Here is an 18,653-nt window from a genome sequence, read left to right on the forward strand (position 1 = left end):
TTTCGATAAATAATCGTTTTGTTAATTATCTTCATAATTTCATCACAAATGTCGATATCAATCGTTACGACACGAAGACGTGAAATGGGTATTGTAATCGAATAAGTCCATTCAAAGTCCTACCACCACACTGCTGTACTGGTGCTTAAACTGCAGTACTTTATTGTATACATAGAATCGTAAAATGTATTATAATTGAACATATTCAAAATTGGAATTATACTAGATAGCCATAACATCACACTAATGTACTGCTGGATTAGTGGATTAGTGTTCAGCGGTGCATGCAGTATGCAGCAGTGGTATTATGCCTCATACTTCTCCTGGTCGAGGAGACTTAGAACTTATATGTTGAAAGTAAAAATCTTATCCAAATCAACTAGAAAATAAAACCGGTAATTGAATCATTAATGGTAATTATTTAGAAAACCGGTAACGCAAGTATCTGTTCTCCGGACTGACATCCGCAGGTATTCGCAACATTGCATATTTTATCCACGAAAGATTTGAACAAGTCTATTAACACTAGTCTCTTTAGTATGTTATGGCTACATGAATAAAATGTTCATTATTGGAAATATTCGTAATTAATTAAAAATTTATAAAAATGGTGCGAAGAATTTTGTAAGTGGTCAATTCTTATATTATATCATGATGTTATTACTCCGTAAACGTGAGCGCCGGTCCGTGAATTGTCAATCAATTAGTGTTGCATATCGATAGTCCACTATCTATAGATTATCGATAGACTATCGATAGTTAAGGTTTAAGCGATACTATCGATAGTCTATCGATAGTTAAGGTTTAAGCGATACTATCGATAGTCTATCGATAGTAGTGTCACGTGTCAATACTATCGATAGTATCGATACTATCGATAGCTTCCCATGAGCAATACTATTGATACTATCGATAGTTTTGCAAAAACCATTACTTTTAACCTAAACTATCGATAGTATCGATAGTTTTGTGCTATCGATAGCCAGTAATTTCCGATAGTATTACTTTTTCTAGATAAGTAATTTAGTAGGCCAACTATAGTGTATATTTAAATAAATGAAATTAAATTTACCACAATATTTGTTTTTAGAATTAAGACATTTTGTGCGGAATAAGGAATAATGAAAAATTTAAATGTGAAAAATGTTGTCAATATATTTTGTGTTTGATTTATGAATGAACATTATAAATACTCATAACATTAAAAAAACTTTTAGGAGGACGTGGCATTACAATGAAACTTTTTTGTAGTAATCTTGAGTGTTGCGATTAGAATACATTACGAATACATTACTTACATTAAACAACGAATACTATAAAAAATCGCTGGCTCGCTGGTAGTCAAAAACTATCGATAGTCTAAAACTATCGATAATATCGATAGTAGCAATAGTATCGCTACTACCAATAGAATTGCTTACAGAGAGCTAGCGATACTATCGATATCCTGAATAGTTTTCGAGGTCAACTATCGATAGTCAAACTATCGATAGTTCTGCAACGATGCAATCAATGCTTTATCGGAAATAAAAAACGACTTTAAGAGGACTACAAGAGCTAAGTGCCCTTGAGAATCGCACGCACACACTTACAAAATCGACAAAAACGGCAAGCCCGTGAACTAAGGGTTAAGCGAGGTAACGAGGTTACGCCCATATATTCTAATAGATGGCGCCAAACCGAGCGAAGTAAGATCAATCATAAATCTCATAAAAAATAGATAGGACAACAGAATTGTTTTTATTTCTTTCGATGTTAGTTAACAAATGATTATAAAATAAAACTGATTCAATTAAACTTACAATATTTTTATTTATATTTGGTACTACAAAAAAAAAACAGTGTTAATTTTTTTATTAAAATATTTTATTAAATTTCACTTGTATGTATGAATGTATGTACATATGTCCTGGAATCTTGCAATCAATATTACATCCACTTCCACTGAAGCTATGAAAGTTGGCACACATATTTAGTCTCGATGACAATCCCACGATTCATGAATTGCTGCCATATTCAATCCAATATGGCGGACGTTACAAAAAAATTAAATTTTTTGAATTGCGTACAAATGACACTTCTAAATATTCTAGGTCTCTGGTTCACAACAATTACATTTTTATTTTGTTACGACTACTTTTTTTTTATTATTAAAATTAGTTCATACATAACTTTAATTCCTATTATAAACAAAATCGATAAAATTAAACTCTTACGCAATATAAATAGCTTCCATGTTATTGTTTTCGACTTTCTTTATTCTGTAAAAAATAAATATATGTTAGTAATTATATTTTTATTAATTATAAAAGCATGTATTTAAAAAATATGTATCTAAATATGCCCCATAGTACTTTTAATGAAAAATATCATATTGAGTTCATGGGGATCGAATGTAGTCACTCTCAATTGATTTTTTCCTTACTTTGACCAAATACTCTATCACAATATTTGAAGAACAGCTCGAAAAATCTGATTCTATGCGAACTGATTGCACATTTTTTCTAATAGATGTTTTCAATATTCATAATTTATAAAAAAAAAAAAATATGTTTACTAATAAAATACTCTTACCTTTTAATATCGTTCATATGTATGTTCGGCGCTTAATTTATATAAACGTTTTTTTGGTTTTCCTCACGCGTTTCACTTTATTTCCCATATTTACACAATTAAAATTTATAACAAATAATATAATAAAAAACAAATGCCTAATTACTACTACACTATTTTAACTTAATATATTTATTTACAAGACAGAATAATACAGTTAAAACCGTTTATGACGACATCGTTTAGAACAACATATCGGTTATATTGACCAAAATCAAAGGTCCCGCCTAATGCTGAATGCTAAATGTCTGTACACGGCGTTTACGCAAACATGCGTACGCATTTTGTTCGAAAAAAAAATATCTGATTTAAAAAAAATCTATTGATTTTACTAAAAAAGTGACACATAGCTAAAGTAATATATTGCTTGTAGAATAATCTGACAAAAAACCAGAATTATTGAATGTATATAAGTATAGTTATTATTTGTTAAAAGATTTTTTAGAGGTAACTGTGATTTTTTTCTATCGTACCAAATTAATTACATCATGTTTTCAAAATAACAAATAACTAGCATGTATCCTGAAGATTGTCATATATTTTTTTCATTTGTTTACTGCATTTGATCATATAGTTTTTTTGCATTATAAAACTTGCATGAAGGTCATGTAGTCCTTAAATAGTAAGTGTGTTTTCACACACGACTATAAACGCGCGATTATCGTGCGCGTCTTATTCTCAAGAATAACTGCATATTCATTGAGACATCGTCTCTACCACTTGAAAATAGAATCAATAGGCGGGCGATATGTTTAGTGCAGATCTCCAGGAGTGGATTTAGTTTTTAAAAGGGCATCGGTCGATTCTAACGTCAAGATCACGATCATTGGGTCGCTATAAGGAGGCAAAGTATCAACATGATCAATAAACCTGCTTACCGTCCACGACTATCCGCCCTAGTGTCCTATGGTCACTATGTTGAAACGACATTATATCACGGAAAACAAAACTGAAACCAAACAGTTTATGTAGTTATGTCTAACAGCTTTACTTGTAGACTTGGTTTTGCGGTGTTTACTTACCCACTGCTTTCTCTCTTTCTGTTATGATATTTGTCGTACGAAAGAGGAAGACAACATTATTTAACTAGTGTTTACAATAACATATTTAGGTAAAGCCATCATTGTATAGTTTAACCATCCTCCGTGTTACATAAATAAATAATCATTTATGAGATGCTAGCTGCTCGTCCAGACTTTGTTCGAGATAAGAGTTTATTCACTTTCCGGTCGATCCATTAAATTTATTGAAAACAATATATCGAAATCGGTCTAACCATTAAGGAGGAGATCAGTTACATATACACGTACTGAAGATTTATACATATATGAAAAGACTAGAAGAACCTTCCACTTTACCCGCAAGAAATTTATAAAACTTTATATACTATAGCCGAGCCGAGATGGCCCAGTGGTTAGAACGCGTGCATCTTAACCGATGATTTCGGGTTCAAACCCAGGCAGGCACCACTGAATTTTCATGTGCTTAATTTGTGTTTATAATTCATCTCGTGCTCGGCGGTGAAGGAAAACATCGTGAGGAAACCTGCATGTGTCTAATTTCAACGAAATTCTGCCACATGTGTATTCCGCCAACCCGCATTGCAGCAGCGTGGTGGAATATGCTCCAAACCTACTCCTCAAAGGGAGAGGAGGCCTTTAGCCCAGCAGTGGGAAATTTACAGGCTGCTAATGCTAAAAAATAGCACCCAAACCATAAACCCTCATTTTGTCCCCTCGAGGAGTGAATTGAAAAATAACTCAAACCATCTCCATACCAAATTTCATCTAAATCGGTTAAGCGGTTTAAGCGATAATATGTAACAGACAGACACACTTTCGCATTAATAATATTAGTATGGATTTCGGACAATACGATGATATTTTCGTCGAATAATAATAATTGAATCCTTACAAAAACAGATATGATTGTATTAAATATCAATAAGTTGCGGTTATCTGCCCGGCAGACCTTCAAGTGTACGGTCTTTCTTGCAATCGAAAACAAGCTTTTTGTGAAGATAAAAACTTGTACGTATAAAATTAACTTGTTTATAATTGTCTGTGAGGATAATAACATAGACTATTTCAACACGAATCTTATATATAACAATATAAGATTAAACATTCTTTTTTTTTTTTAAATTGGTAGGTTGTCTGGCAATTGGACAACCTGATCACCACCGCTCATAGACATTGACACTCTAAGAAACACAATCCCTTCTATCGATAATGTGTCAGAAACCTTGGGAACTCAGATGTTATGTCCCTTGTGCCTTTAGTGACATTGGCTCACTCCTCACCCTTCAAACCGAAACACAACAATACTTAACATGGCTGTGAACTATCAAGTATTCCTAAGTAGGAATAAATTAAGTAATTTTAGTGTAAAATAAGCGCTGATTGTAGCGTGTATTGAGTACACTAAGAAACGAGATAGTATTGTGGTTAGAACACGTTCATCTTAACCGAAGATTCGGGATTCAAACTCGGTTATGATCATATTGACTTCCAGGCAGGATTTATTACATACATATATAATTGTATTTAACTGACATGACTGTATTTTTAAATGTCGAAAAAGAGTAACCACTGAGTTGCCTGCAGGTTCATCTCGGTAGAATCTTCATTCCGAACCGGTGGTAGCTTCACTTAATATAGTGTTTTAAATGACAATTCAAAAGTACTTGTAAAAGCTTACTAGCATAAAGTATATTTTGATTTAATTTTAATGTGTTTATATTGCGTTTTAACTCATCTATTGGTAGGCCATGAAAAAAAACACGTGTCAGCTGAATTTATCTTAAACCAATCCGCTTTGCAGTAGTGGGTGCTATACGCGTTTATACTATTGCCTTATATTACTAAAGTAATATAAATGCGAAAAGAACTCTGTCTGTCTGTTGTTCATTCACAATCAAATCACTGAACAGACCTTGAAGAAATTTGATATAAAGCAAGTTCCAAGGAAGGAGAGGCTACTTTGTTATGGCTAACACCTGAGGACAAACCCCTAGAACGCGAGTAAAGCCGCGGTCGACGACTATGTATAAAGTAGGAAGCAATGACATAGCTAGAAAGATATAGAAGTGTTTTTTTTTCTAACAAAAATTAACATCGATATTTGGGCTGATAAAATTGAGCGTGAAATTTTAAAATGGCGTTAAAGTTTTGGCAGTTATCCAACTGTGTTTGGCTCGTTGATTTTCGTAGGCATCAGTCCGTCTTAAAATGTTTTTAATATTACAAACCTTATTCAAGATTAGTACTTTGTGGGTTTATGTTAATATTATGTAATAAATAGTTTGAATTAATAAAATAAACGATTCTGTATGATTCTTTTTTTTTAATGTTTTATGTAGTGTTTTTGGCTAGAAGTTAAATGTTTTTTTTTTTTTAATAATAATCATAACAAACTACAAATAAGCTATGACGTAGTAGCATACAAACACCCAAACTTAGCGCCAGAGAGTGAGCCTCCGAGACCGGTTCTTTTTTATATATAGAAGCATTCGATTTGAAGACGTTGATTAATCATAAAAAAATAATAATAAGTGATTCCTTTTGTTCGAATTATTATTTTTTAATTATAGGTAGGCGGACGCGTTATTTACCCACCTCTTGGTTTATGCGAAACCATGATTAGGAACTGAGATCTCTTTCGTCTGTAGTTAAATACAAACTTGTATGAATATGTTCATTGTTCACACATCGTTTATACGAGTAAGTTGAATCATCGTACAGTTGTTGTTGACATCTACGAAGACGTTAAGTACAATCAATATGCAATAGGTGCCGCCAGACGCCGGTCGCGTCTAATAATCGTACAAAAAACTTAGAGGCGTTTCACTGCGTTACCGGGAATTAGCTAGTAAAGTTAATAACTCGGAATATTTCTATTTTGTTTTTCAATATTAATACAGCCTCACTCTGTTGATAGATTCATGCTAGTCAGAGTTATAAGGATTCCAAACCCGTAGGCAAATCTCGTACGTCAGCCGAACGGATTTTCGTTTAGCTAAAAACTATTCATAGAATATCGCAGACACGCTTGCAATCTTAGAAACATCCGATACATGCATTACTGGCGTATTCCCAAAGAGTAGGTATATGTCAATAACCCGCTTGAAGACGTGCCAGCGATCAGGCTCATGTAGCGATTTCTGTACGATCATTATTGTCACCATAAGGGGTATTGAACTTATTATATGAGATGATACTTACGACTTTGTTGATGTGGAAATGATGATAATCGTCCAGAAATCTTTATAAGATTTTAAATTAACATGGTTATTTTTATTACTATCAGTATTTAAAACGGGATATTTACGAGACTCTCGTGAACAAGACATTCGTAGATAATGTCGAAATATCGAACTCCACCAAATAAAAATAAAAGACATGTTAATCATCCCGTTTTAAATACTGACAGAAATCTTTAGTCCATAATTTATAGTAGTTTATTCAATATTGCTTATTATATATGTATATATATCGGTCGAAAAGTCCACTTGGGTTAAACGGACGGGTTATGATACTGGAAAGGAACTCTTAGATATAAACCATATACGTAAACATTGTCTTCTGTATTATTCTACCAATTCTGTTTTATAATTGGCAGAACTTTGTGTACTTCGCTCGGATACAATACGGGGTATTTATACAACTTTTAGATAAAGAAAAACAGAAAGAAATATTCTTGTTATTTTGTCCAGCTAGGAAAGTTGAAATTATCGCCTTTTCTCAACTTTTACATGCATATAAACCCCACTCTTGAATCTCAATCTGTTTCAAAATCCGTTGCGTAGTTCAAAAGATCTAAGCGAACAGACGGCGGGAAGCGACTTTGTTTTATACTGTTAAGATTAACATAGTTAAAGTTTTGTTTATATTCGCCGGATTGCGGTTTCGGTAATAGGTATACGATATATATATATAAACTAAATTAGCAGGTGCAAAATACTTACCATCCCTTTAAAACCTATATGTGAGGAAGAGATAGCAATATATTCGAATATCTGTATGTATAAATAATAAAAATATAATAAAAAAAGGACTTTGTTTTGGAATCGGATTTTTTTTAAATCGTGATTTGAACCGAAAAAGCGTAACGACAGAGACATTTTGTTATAACTACATAAACACAGACATGTCAACGTCGCAAGTGTGCTGGTTAATATATAAAATAACAAGAATGAAGTCTATTATATAATTGGCACAAATCCGAATATATTCGAATATTTGGCGAACCTGACCGATATGATGTGGTTGCAACAGGTGCTTCGAAAGTGAATCTAGACACGAGACGAAACGACGTAAGTGTTACGGCTACACATATCCGCAAATGTACAATGTAATCAAAGTATATTAGCCAATGACATACGTTACAAAAGTTATTGTAATAATACATATAGGTAGGGTCGGATTTAGGGGGGGCAACCGGGGCAATTGCCCTGGGGCCTCCACGAGACAGGGCTACGATAGAGATTCCGATGAGATAACAATTTTAATATAATATATGCGTCATATCTGGATATAGTTAAATTATAATAATTTTGTTAATTACTTTTGTTAAAGATACTGATGCAAATAGTAAATAAATTATTGATAAACCTTACTCAGAGAAATGAAATTGTTCAAATTAATTGGTAAAATAATGATTAGGGGCCTCGTCTGCCGCAGGGCCTCGATACCTTTCAATCCAGCCTTGCATATAAATATAAGTAGTATAATTTTCATATTAAAAGCGATCAAAATAAATTATCCGATGTATTTAAGAAAATGTAAATTGTGACTTGATTTTTTTCTCGCTAACCTTACGAGACGAGAGCCGAAACGAACCTGCAGTGGTATTCTGTTAAAAACTCGGTCGGTAACTCGCTCGAAAGTGAAAAAAGTTTCGCGGTGATAACCTTTTTTGTCCGCTTAATTATTGACAATCTCTACTAGAAAATAGGAATACTCAGTATTGATGCGTTCCATTTTGAAGGGTGAGTGAACCAATGCAACTACAGACACAAGGGTTATAACATCTTAGTTCCCAAGGTTGGTGACATGTACGAAAGGTTTCAATTTCTTACAGCGTCAGTGTCTATAGTGGTGACCACTTACCATCAGGTGGCCGAATGTGGCAATCCCTACCGCCTGTTCTGTTTTATGTAAAAAACGAAATATCTAGCGTATCATCTAATATTTCACGATCGTGTTCGGCGTCGAGTTTCGAGTTTATTCTTACAGATAATTAAAACAATAATACAAATTGTGATATTTCTTATTTTACGTCGGTAACTTTGAGTAAAGAAAATCGAAACCTCGTTTATTACCTTGTAGTGGCCTTAGCGATCATTTTGCATATGTGGGTGAACGGATTGAGAAAGTTCATTGACAGCTATGGCGACGTTTGACCGGTTATATTTCAACTTGACCATGAAATTCGGCCAAGCGACTCTCCTAAGAACATAAGTTGTATATTATGTATAGAAATCTCAAATCGTTGTTTCTAGATTCTATATTGATAATATAAATGCTGACCCGAATGACGAAATCGATGAAATTTGATATAAAGCAAGCTTGAACTCCAAGGAACGAGAGGTTACTTTTTTTATAACACCTGACGGCCTAGGGGTTGGGGACGCGGGGGGCAACTAACATGTTATATATGTAAATGGTATATATGTTATTATCGATATTATTTAACCGATTACAGTGAAAGTAGGTATTTATATTTAGGTTTTAATACTATACACTCTGCTGTAATTATTCCCCCTTAAACCTCTGCCCCGTCTCCCCAATAATAACTCGTGTTTATTAGTCGGGACATTTTAAGACGTGTTGATACTGTGTCAATTTGTGCCTGGATCCTATATTAACGAATCGTTATTGTTAACAGCTCGTTCGAGTAATGAATCGTAATTATAAGCCACATGCATGTGACCTCACCGTTATGCCTCGTAGGCAACTCTGCAATCCGTTTCTTGAATATAGCAACCAGGCGCAAATCTTTCAATTCAAGTTTATATTGAACCATTAATATTTGATTAGGATTTATGTTTCAACCGTCTGTTTATCGCGGAGCATACAATTGAAAACGTTCGGAAATAGTTTTAACCTTGCAATATGACTTCGTTTTAAAGCTTTGATATTTTACTCGAGGGCATACAGTGTATTAATTAAGTATATCGTTTTTTGATCAATAAATACACGCAAATATGAATCGTATTTCGATACACGTAGATATTATTATACTTTGAACATATATGAATATTGTTTTCTCATCTTACAGACAATGATTAATTTACAATTGCACCCGATTGGATGAGCGTATTCCATTTGAATAATTTGTGCGATTTTCGTGCGTATACCTTCTGTCGTAGATATCAAAATTGCATTTCATAATAACGTATTTTGGCTGTTCGTTAGTAGATGTATAATTAGAAAATATTTGTAGACTAGTAATCACTCATTGTTTTGACTTTTCGAGTACATTGTCCCAAATATTTCGACCAGTTTTTGAGATGTCGAATCGAAAGTTTTATATCTTTCATAAACTAGTCATGACGTTTTGTAGTATGACGGTCGTTTAAGATTCGACAGACGGTCGGGGTGTAGTTAAACTGGCTCACTCATCCTTTGAATCGTTACGCAACAATACTAAGTATTGTGCTTGGCGGTAGGATATGTGATGAGTGGGTAGTACCCAAACGGGTATGCACAGAACCCGACTACCAAGTAGTAATAAAACCTTAATTTTTTTAATATTATTTCGCATGAAACTAAACAAAGATCGGATAAATATTTAGATTCTCAAACACCGTTCATGTTGATTTATATTGAGATTAAAGTAATTCACAATTTTTATTGTGTCACGCGCACGCCTAATGTGTTGTTATGTAAAAGGCTATATGACTTCATAGATTATGATTTTAACGCGTATTATGATATTTTGCGTTATTCAAAACGATTACATTTTTCTACTAAACTGGGTTAATTTCCATAGCGAAATATTTAAATTATAATTGCTTAGTTATATCTCGGGTATTAAATAGTGTTATTCAAATTGTTTTAATTACGTTTTTAAGTTCTGATTCCTCGTTGGTCTGGTGGACAGCTTTTATAGCCTCGGAATCAGAATTCGAATTGGGTTGATTAAAATCCATAAGGTGTAGGCATTTTGTTATCATTTCTTCTCAACTTCCTATCTCATAGTCGCTTCTGAGAATCTGCTCGGAGATAAGTTGACAGTGTTGATTCCATCCAAACAAACCCAATAGTTGAACAAAAACTATGAGTCGTATGTAACACATTGGACACAGGTTAACTCTGTCATGCCCCGGAAAGGTCATACGTGTATAAATCAACTTTATATAAAAGTAAGGCCGCCTCTGTACTTGAGGAATTATTTTCCCACGCCGCTCCAATTCCCTTACCAGATTCTTATTCGCATGCAGGTTTCCTAACGATGTTTTCCTTCGTCACAGAGCACGAGAGGAATGTATACTATTATTATAAAGAGGTAAAATTTGTTTGTTTGTATGGAAGCTGTAATCTTCGAAACTAATAATCCAATTCTAAGATGTTTTTTCTCTGATAGCTACGTTATTCCTGAGCGCTACAGGATTTAAATTGTAATCCATCAGACCATTTATTTTACTTCTAAATGCGGAGCTAGGGTTGCTAGTTTATAATAAATTCAAATTAGGCAAATGAAAATTCACTCGTTACCCGGACTTAAGATCGCAAACAGCTCGGATTCAGACATAATATAAATTAATATTTCATTCTTTAGTTAAAAATAAACACAATTAAACACTTGTATTTAAGGACCACCTCTGATCGACGATAGTATGTAATACAATAGTTCTGTCAACGTTGTAATTGATCTCGATATTATATAGATCTGAAGCACTACGAATGCCTAAAATCTAAGACTTGCAAATTGTTCCCGGAGAGTCACTGCACAAGTTTATTCCAGAACATGTATTTTTATATGATTATTGTGGATTGTGATGCTGCGATTAAAATAACGTAAAAGCAAATTATAGAAAAGATACGTCAAACCCACGGTTGTCACGTCTGAACATACGACAACCGCATACCAAAAAAAAAGTACGTGTACTTATGTACGTGCGTGAGAAGTTCTATTTTTTGGGCGTAATTAGTAATTACTCTCTCTATTATTATATCTGTAAAGCAGGTTTTATTATTTTATTATAATTAATAAATAAATTATATTATTATTAATAATAATATAATATTTTTTTTCGCCTATAGACAATACTATTAAACTCATAATTTGAAACATTCTAAATTTCAATTTGTTATAAAATACATATTGAAAATAAGATTAGGTGTGAAGCTGTCTTTTTCGAGCGTCTTGGCACTGAATTCGCGGTCTAGCGAGCAACTTCATCAGGTAGTTTTCGTGTTACCCTGTGCGCGCGCATCAAAGTGACTGGTGAATGGAAGTGTCATTCCTTCCCCGGTCGAGTTTCGTTCGTCTGCCTGTTTGTTTATCTATATATAGTTATTATTATTTCAGGAAATGAGGTGGTTGGGAAGCTTAGTTTGCAAATCTCGACCAAAAACAGACTTAGTAAGTTATCGCTATGTGTGTAACTGTATTTATATCTCTGTGTATCTCGTGTGGCGCTTCCTTTATCTGTTGTGTGTTAACCACTCTACGTGCTGTCTTAAAATAATACGCTTTACTGTAAACTTGTTGCTTAGTTGTATTTAGACGTGGAAGATATAAAAGTATTTTCAGTCGAACTTTAAGGGAGAAGCCAAAAAATGTCGACTTTTGAAGGGTTTCGACTTGGACGGAATTCCCGCGTAATATTTGACTTGTAGAGGTTTCTATTCGTTCTAATTATTTTTGAATAAGAGAGATGACATTGACAAATATTCTGGTCACGGGAAAACGAACATATTTATTCTATCAAGATGTTTATGTATCTGTTTTGTAAGGAACGATAACTTACAATGTCGTTAAGTTTTTTTTTTCTTCGAGCTGTAGAGGTGATTAGTTATGATTATAGAGTTTTAAAGGTTATAAAATTATACATTGTTAAGTTACTGATATAGGTGTGCAGAAATGCCATATAGGTACTAACTGATTTCTATGTAAAGAGGGTTTAGATTTCGAGTTATGGGGCTTGAAATGAGAACAGAGATTCTACTGTATAGTTACTTTTTAGCATTACTATCCTGTAAGAATTTACTTTGTATAACAGCAACTACGAGCTCTAGAAGTAGTGATTTCTAGCTTTAGTTTTAACCAGTGTATATCGCATCTATTATGCATCCAGTCGTGCGACACCTCGTGCGTAGATAAACGAAATACTTCCAACTGCCTAGGTTTTGCAGAATAGCCTAGCCAGCCGGCCTAGGTAAATAAAATCATTACTAACGATATCGGACATGTCCTGGTTCTGTTTCATTTGTATACTCCAGAGAAGAATATTTTTGTATATCCACTCAAGACTCAGCCAATAGACAAGAAGCTAAGTTGTTACTCATCATTCATGTACCTACTGTGAGCTCGATCGATATGATTATATTTTAGTTTAATTTAATATAAACATACCTTAAAAGAAGAAAAATATAAATCAATTAATTAATTAAAATTAGATAATTAGGTAAATATCTAATATAGATCGTTGATTGTAAGTTATATTGTTAAAGTAAACTTTAACGAGCACGTTTAAATCATGAATCAGTAAATATTTTACGTTCGTCGGAAACGAACGGTGTCATTGAATTTACATTCTACTGAGATATGTTAATGAAATTCTAATGAATAAATTCTTACTTTATGCAGCTCTGCGTCTCAGCCCACAAGGTTTTTATTTATTCGCTGAGTAAATTTACTGAGTTATTTATACTGAGTAAATTCTCGGAAAGAAAAGTATGTTTCGTACGTGACATCACGTCTGTTAGACTATCGACCAATTCCCTTTGCACTTTCTAAGAGGATATATTATTGATTCTGTACAAGTTAAAATTCGTATATCAAGAACGCACGAAATATATACATATATACCAAATTATGTATTAAATCCAAAAACGGTAAGGACGTGTAATGTATGATCTATTGTTGCGCAACAGTCTCACATTTATGGAATATTAGTTGACATAAAAAGTGTTTTGTCCGTGAAAGAGCAACAGTCAGATAAACAGACATTTATAATATTAGTAAAGAAATATGTATATTTGATGTGGAATGTCCTCCCAGCGAATGTGTATCTTGAGAATAATTTTCCGGGGCGAGAGTGATGAGGCATATTCTATGAAAGCGCGTACCGTCGTAGACTGTATCAGCACTTATCATTAGGGTTCTAAACCCCACCCTAAGATTAATCTACTACCCTACTCAACTACGGTTGGCTGGCTTCCTGGCGATTAGTATTTCTAGCCTTTAACACAAAAGCTGACAATTAGCCTACGAAGCGAACCTTAACGATTTAGTTCTAGCGTTTCGAGTGATGTTGGGTTATGTTAAGGTTATGTTAAGACGGGCGTTCTGAGACCGCATAAGGGCTCTAAATTCTAAGCTGAGTCCTGTACTATCCGAGTACGAGACGTAAAGGTTCGACGTTATATTCAAAGTCCGTCATGATGAAATTTTATCGTTGACGTCAAACGTTCACTAATAACGTATCATCATCATGAGCCCGCATTCGTCCGCTGCTGAACATAGGCCTCTCCAAATGCACGCCACTGTGGTCTAAGAATAACGTATAAAAAAACATTATAAAATCATTTTGTATTTGATCTTTGATGCACAAGAAATAAATGACGTAAATACCTATCTGCATATAAAATACGTCAAATCAAGTTTGTCGTTAAGGGAAGTAAACTACGATCCGCCTTAATTGAAGAGGTCGTAGTCCAGTAGAAGGATTAAATTTTATTTCCTATTTAATTTCGGCTTCAAAGTAATCCTCTTTAATAACAAATTTAAACTTAGTAACACGTTACCAACGAAATTATGCTTCGAAGGATAAGAATTATTACATGGTTCGTCTGCTTTCGTCTGCTGTTGCTCCTGTGCGTGAATCTTATCATTATGGGTTTGTGTGCGCAAACACGTGCACTATATGTCCAGCTCAATTAGAGTCTTGTGGATGGTCGCGACAGTCAGGATAGCATACTTAGTTTTAGCGATTTCGTTCTATAGAATTGTTCTTTTAAGTTTGATCATACGTAACGAAGCTGTCTTCGTCATCTTGAATTGATTATTGAAATACTAACTTGAAGTCTTACTATTTAGTTAATAGTTTTAATAACAATCACTTACACCAAAAATTAACAAAAAAAAATTATTTAATTATAATGACTAAATTGAGTTATTAAACACGTCACGATAGTCATGATAAGGAATATCAATCACATCATGGATGTAATATCAGACATTCTAAAAGTTAAATAATTGATAAAATAAATAACAAAAAAAAGCAGAATTAAAAACAAATGAAAGAAGTTTTTCTCACTTAAAAGTAAGTCATGAATGGTTAGCAAGTAGGTTGCAAGAAATCCACGATTTGATTAATTTTATTCGGAATATACATATGTCTATGTATTTTATTTTACTTTAGTGTACACCACGATGAGAAAAAAAATACAATATATAGATACAGCCTAAATAAAAGTAGTATATAATTTTGGCGACCTTATCTCCAGACAACCAACGGTGTAGGTGATAACTCATAGCATAAGAGATAGGCAGTGCTTTAAACAAAATAAAAAATATTGGACAACATCACATACATTACTCTGATCCCAATGTAAGTAGCTAAAGCACTCGTGTTATGGAAAATCAGAAGTAACGACGGTACCACAAACGCCCAGACCCAAAGCAACATAGAAAACTAATTAACTTTTTCTACGTCGTCTCGGCCGGGAATCAAACCCGGGACGTCGGAGTGGCATACCCATGAAAACCGGTGTACACACTACTCGACCATGGAGGTCATCGCTGTACTCGTAATAAATAAAATAACATATACAACGAATCGGTATAAATATCAACATTCGTGCTGTTATCATTGAGGGTAGTCTTACACGGTATTAGTACAGGGGAATACCCATTATGTTGCTGATACTTGAATGTTTAACTTGAACTCCTGTCTGTTATATAATGGGTACGTCCCCAGTTAGTTTATGTTTAAACAACATCTCGTGTTCCTCGGTGATGGAATCCTCATAACCGTAATGTTTCTGACGAAGGTAATTTGAGTCAAGCTGCGTATCATTATCATTACATACATATATAATTGTATTTAACTAACATGACTGCATTTATAAATGTTGAAAAAGTGTTCTTCTCTGTAGAATCAACATTCCGAACCGGTGGTAGCTTCACTTAATATAGTTCGTTAAATAACGATTCAAAAGTGTTTGTAAAAGCCTACTTGAATAAAGTATATTTTGATTACAAAAGTATGCAATTATCTAACTTTGGAATGTCTACGTTCTTTTAAAATAAATTATAAATGATTTAATTAACCACATATCTATGTACTTAGTATGAAACAAAGTCGCTTCCCATCGGCTGTACGCTTAGATCTTTTTAACCAGTTGTTCCCAAACTTATTTTTCTCATGGACCACCTATTGGCATGTGTCCGAAACCACAGTTTGAGAGAAACACTTAAATATTAACTAAATTTAAATTTGTTTAATATTGGCGCTTTGCAAGTCTGTACACGAAATTGTTCGTAATATCGAATACGCAAGTTTGTACAAGTAACAGTCGCTTGCCTTATTAAAATTTAATCTGCTTAGTTAGGTACTTAAAACAATCTAGGTAGGCCCTTATAAAAACTATGCTTACATTTTTGCTCTTTACTATCAAAAGCAGATCAATTTTCGTGGACCCCCATTAACATCTTATGGACCCCCATTTTTAATTCACGCCTACGTAGACCCCCAGCAAGTCTCCCGTGGACCCTGGGAGTCCACCTGGACCACTTTGGGAATCACTGTTTTAAACTATGCAACGGATTTTAATGCGGTTGTCCACACAGAGTGTTTTAAAAGGATTTTTATGTATAATACACGCATATTATAGTAGAGAAAAGCCGAGAATATCAAATTGACTAGCCGGAAAGAACAGGATCTTTTTATTTTGTTTGTTCTTCAAATTTAAAGTTGTATATAGATCCGTATTATATCCGTGTGAAGTTTATTAACCCTTGTTTATTAATTAAGATACCACATATATGAACAGTCGGACGCAAAACACCAGCCACCATCAGGATCCTCTACGGGTTGGTGCACACAGAATTTAATCCGACACGTCCGGGCTGCCTCGCGAAGTTTTCCTTCACCGCTGAGAACGAGAAGTTTATTAAATAAAATTTAGACACGTTAAATCTTAGTGACGCTAGGATATCACCCTGTTATGTTCGGTTAATACACATTCCACCCAAAACAAACAGTCTGCTCTATCTCAAACATTATAGAGATGGTTGTAAAGATTCGATATGAAGTGTTCCGGTGATGTGCATGAAATAGCCGCGTTATGTAAGAGAGATGCCCGCTTTCGATTCAACTTTCTTAAATTTAATTTAATTAGACGAAAATGTTTATAAGTAATTGTGATAACTTCTGTCATAACAACGGTCGTATTATAATTTATACATGAAAAGAAAACAGATTGTATAACATAAAATTATTATGCAACGTTGCTTATTAACTGCAATCTACTATGATAGGAAATAGCAGTAGTCGTAGTAGAGGCAGGCAGACTGCCAAATATCTCAAGGTCATCTGATGATAAGTGGTCATATTATCCTGCGTGTGTTCACTTTTATTTACAGTAAGGGTTCGTGGGTGACCATCGAATTGACTATTTACTAAATCGTGTTACTGCATTGATGTCTGAGCGAGCCAGTGTAAATGCAAGGAACATATAGAATACATGCTTAACGGAGCATTGTAGGGTTAAGAAGTTATTAATAATTATACTTTTTATTATAATTAGATATTTCATTATGTATAATATTATCGCAGCCACTATAAAGCTACGCTTCTCAGATTCACTCGATAACGACTATAAATGACATGACAAACTAAAATTTTATGTCCGACTTCGCACGGGTGCTATTTATTGATAAAAAGAATAATTATATAAATATAATCTATGGCCTATCAGGAACAATGTAGCTTTCTACGAGTGAAAAAATAAATTAGATATCATTATTATTAGAGATAGAATTTGATTATTAGTTGCGGAGATTAACCCCCCCCCCCCCTTCCCCTCCTACGTACAAACAAACATACAATACAAGTATAGATTGTATTATTTACCGATTAAAAACGAAAAAGTTGTAACTTTCTAATTATATTTTAATTCATTTACAATGCATAAAGTGTTAACTCTAATATATGTACATAGAAATACATAAATAAAGTGTGTTTACATTGTGTTGTTAGAAACTATCAAATATTTCCAATTCGTACTAGTTGTAGCGCGCCGGGCATGTCTTGACCTTCGTATCTATTTCTGCGTTTTATTTCGGATTCATTGAGTTTATCGATATTAAAATGATCGAATACTATTGATATATTGTTATTCGTACTATGCGTTTAAATCTTATGACACGTACTTTTAAGAATTAAAATACACATATAGGATTTTTGTAAAACCAACAAGCACTTTTGTATCGTAATTTTAAAATATGAAATCACCAGCTGAACCCGCGGCTTTACCCTAGCAAAATATATTGAACCCCTCGAGGGATGAATTAAAAAAGTAGCGTTTGTCCTTCCCCGGGACTCGAACTATCTCCATACCAAATTTCATCTAAATCGGTTCAGCGGTTGGAGCGTGAAGCGGTAACAGACAGACACTTTCGCATTTATAATATTAGTATAGATAATTATTATTATAAAAGCATAAGTGAGTTTATTTATCTGCTTCTTTGTTACGTTTTTACGTTTTAACTATCTTAATTACATCATCCTTAAATTTTACTAACAGGCCCTTAACACGGCTGTGACGGCGGAGGGGAACTAGTTCAATGCAAAGCCACTACCG

The 18,653-nt window shown here is 33.8% G+C and overlaps 1 protein-coding gene across 4 annotated transcripts in view; it reads left to right on the plus strand.

Annotated features, from left to right (window-relative positions):
- The window catches only part of LOC113393814 (atlastin), a 34,696-nt gene that overhangs the window by 5,106 nt on the left and 10,937 nt on the right, over positions 1-18,653 (plus strand). For 2 of the 4 annotated variants that reach the window (XM_026630886.2, XM_026630884.2), the window contains one exon: positions 12,151-12,204. The exons of the other annotated variants lie outside the window; for them this stretch is intronic. In XM_026630886.2, the coding sequence (XP_026486671.2) occupies positions 12,151-12,204 (54 nt within the window). The remainder of the gene's footprint in view (positions 1-12,150; positions 12,205-18,653) is intronic. 4 annotated transcript variants of the gene reach the window in all.

This window comes from Vanessa tameamea, chromosome 19 (assembly GCF_037043105.1).
Source record: "Vanessa tameamea isolate UH-Manoa-2023 chromosome 19, ilVanTame1 primary haplotype, whole genome shotgun sequence".
Lineage (NCBI taxonomy): Eukaryota > Metazoa > Arthropoda > Insecta > Lepidoptera > Nymphalidae > Vanessa > Vanessa tameamea.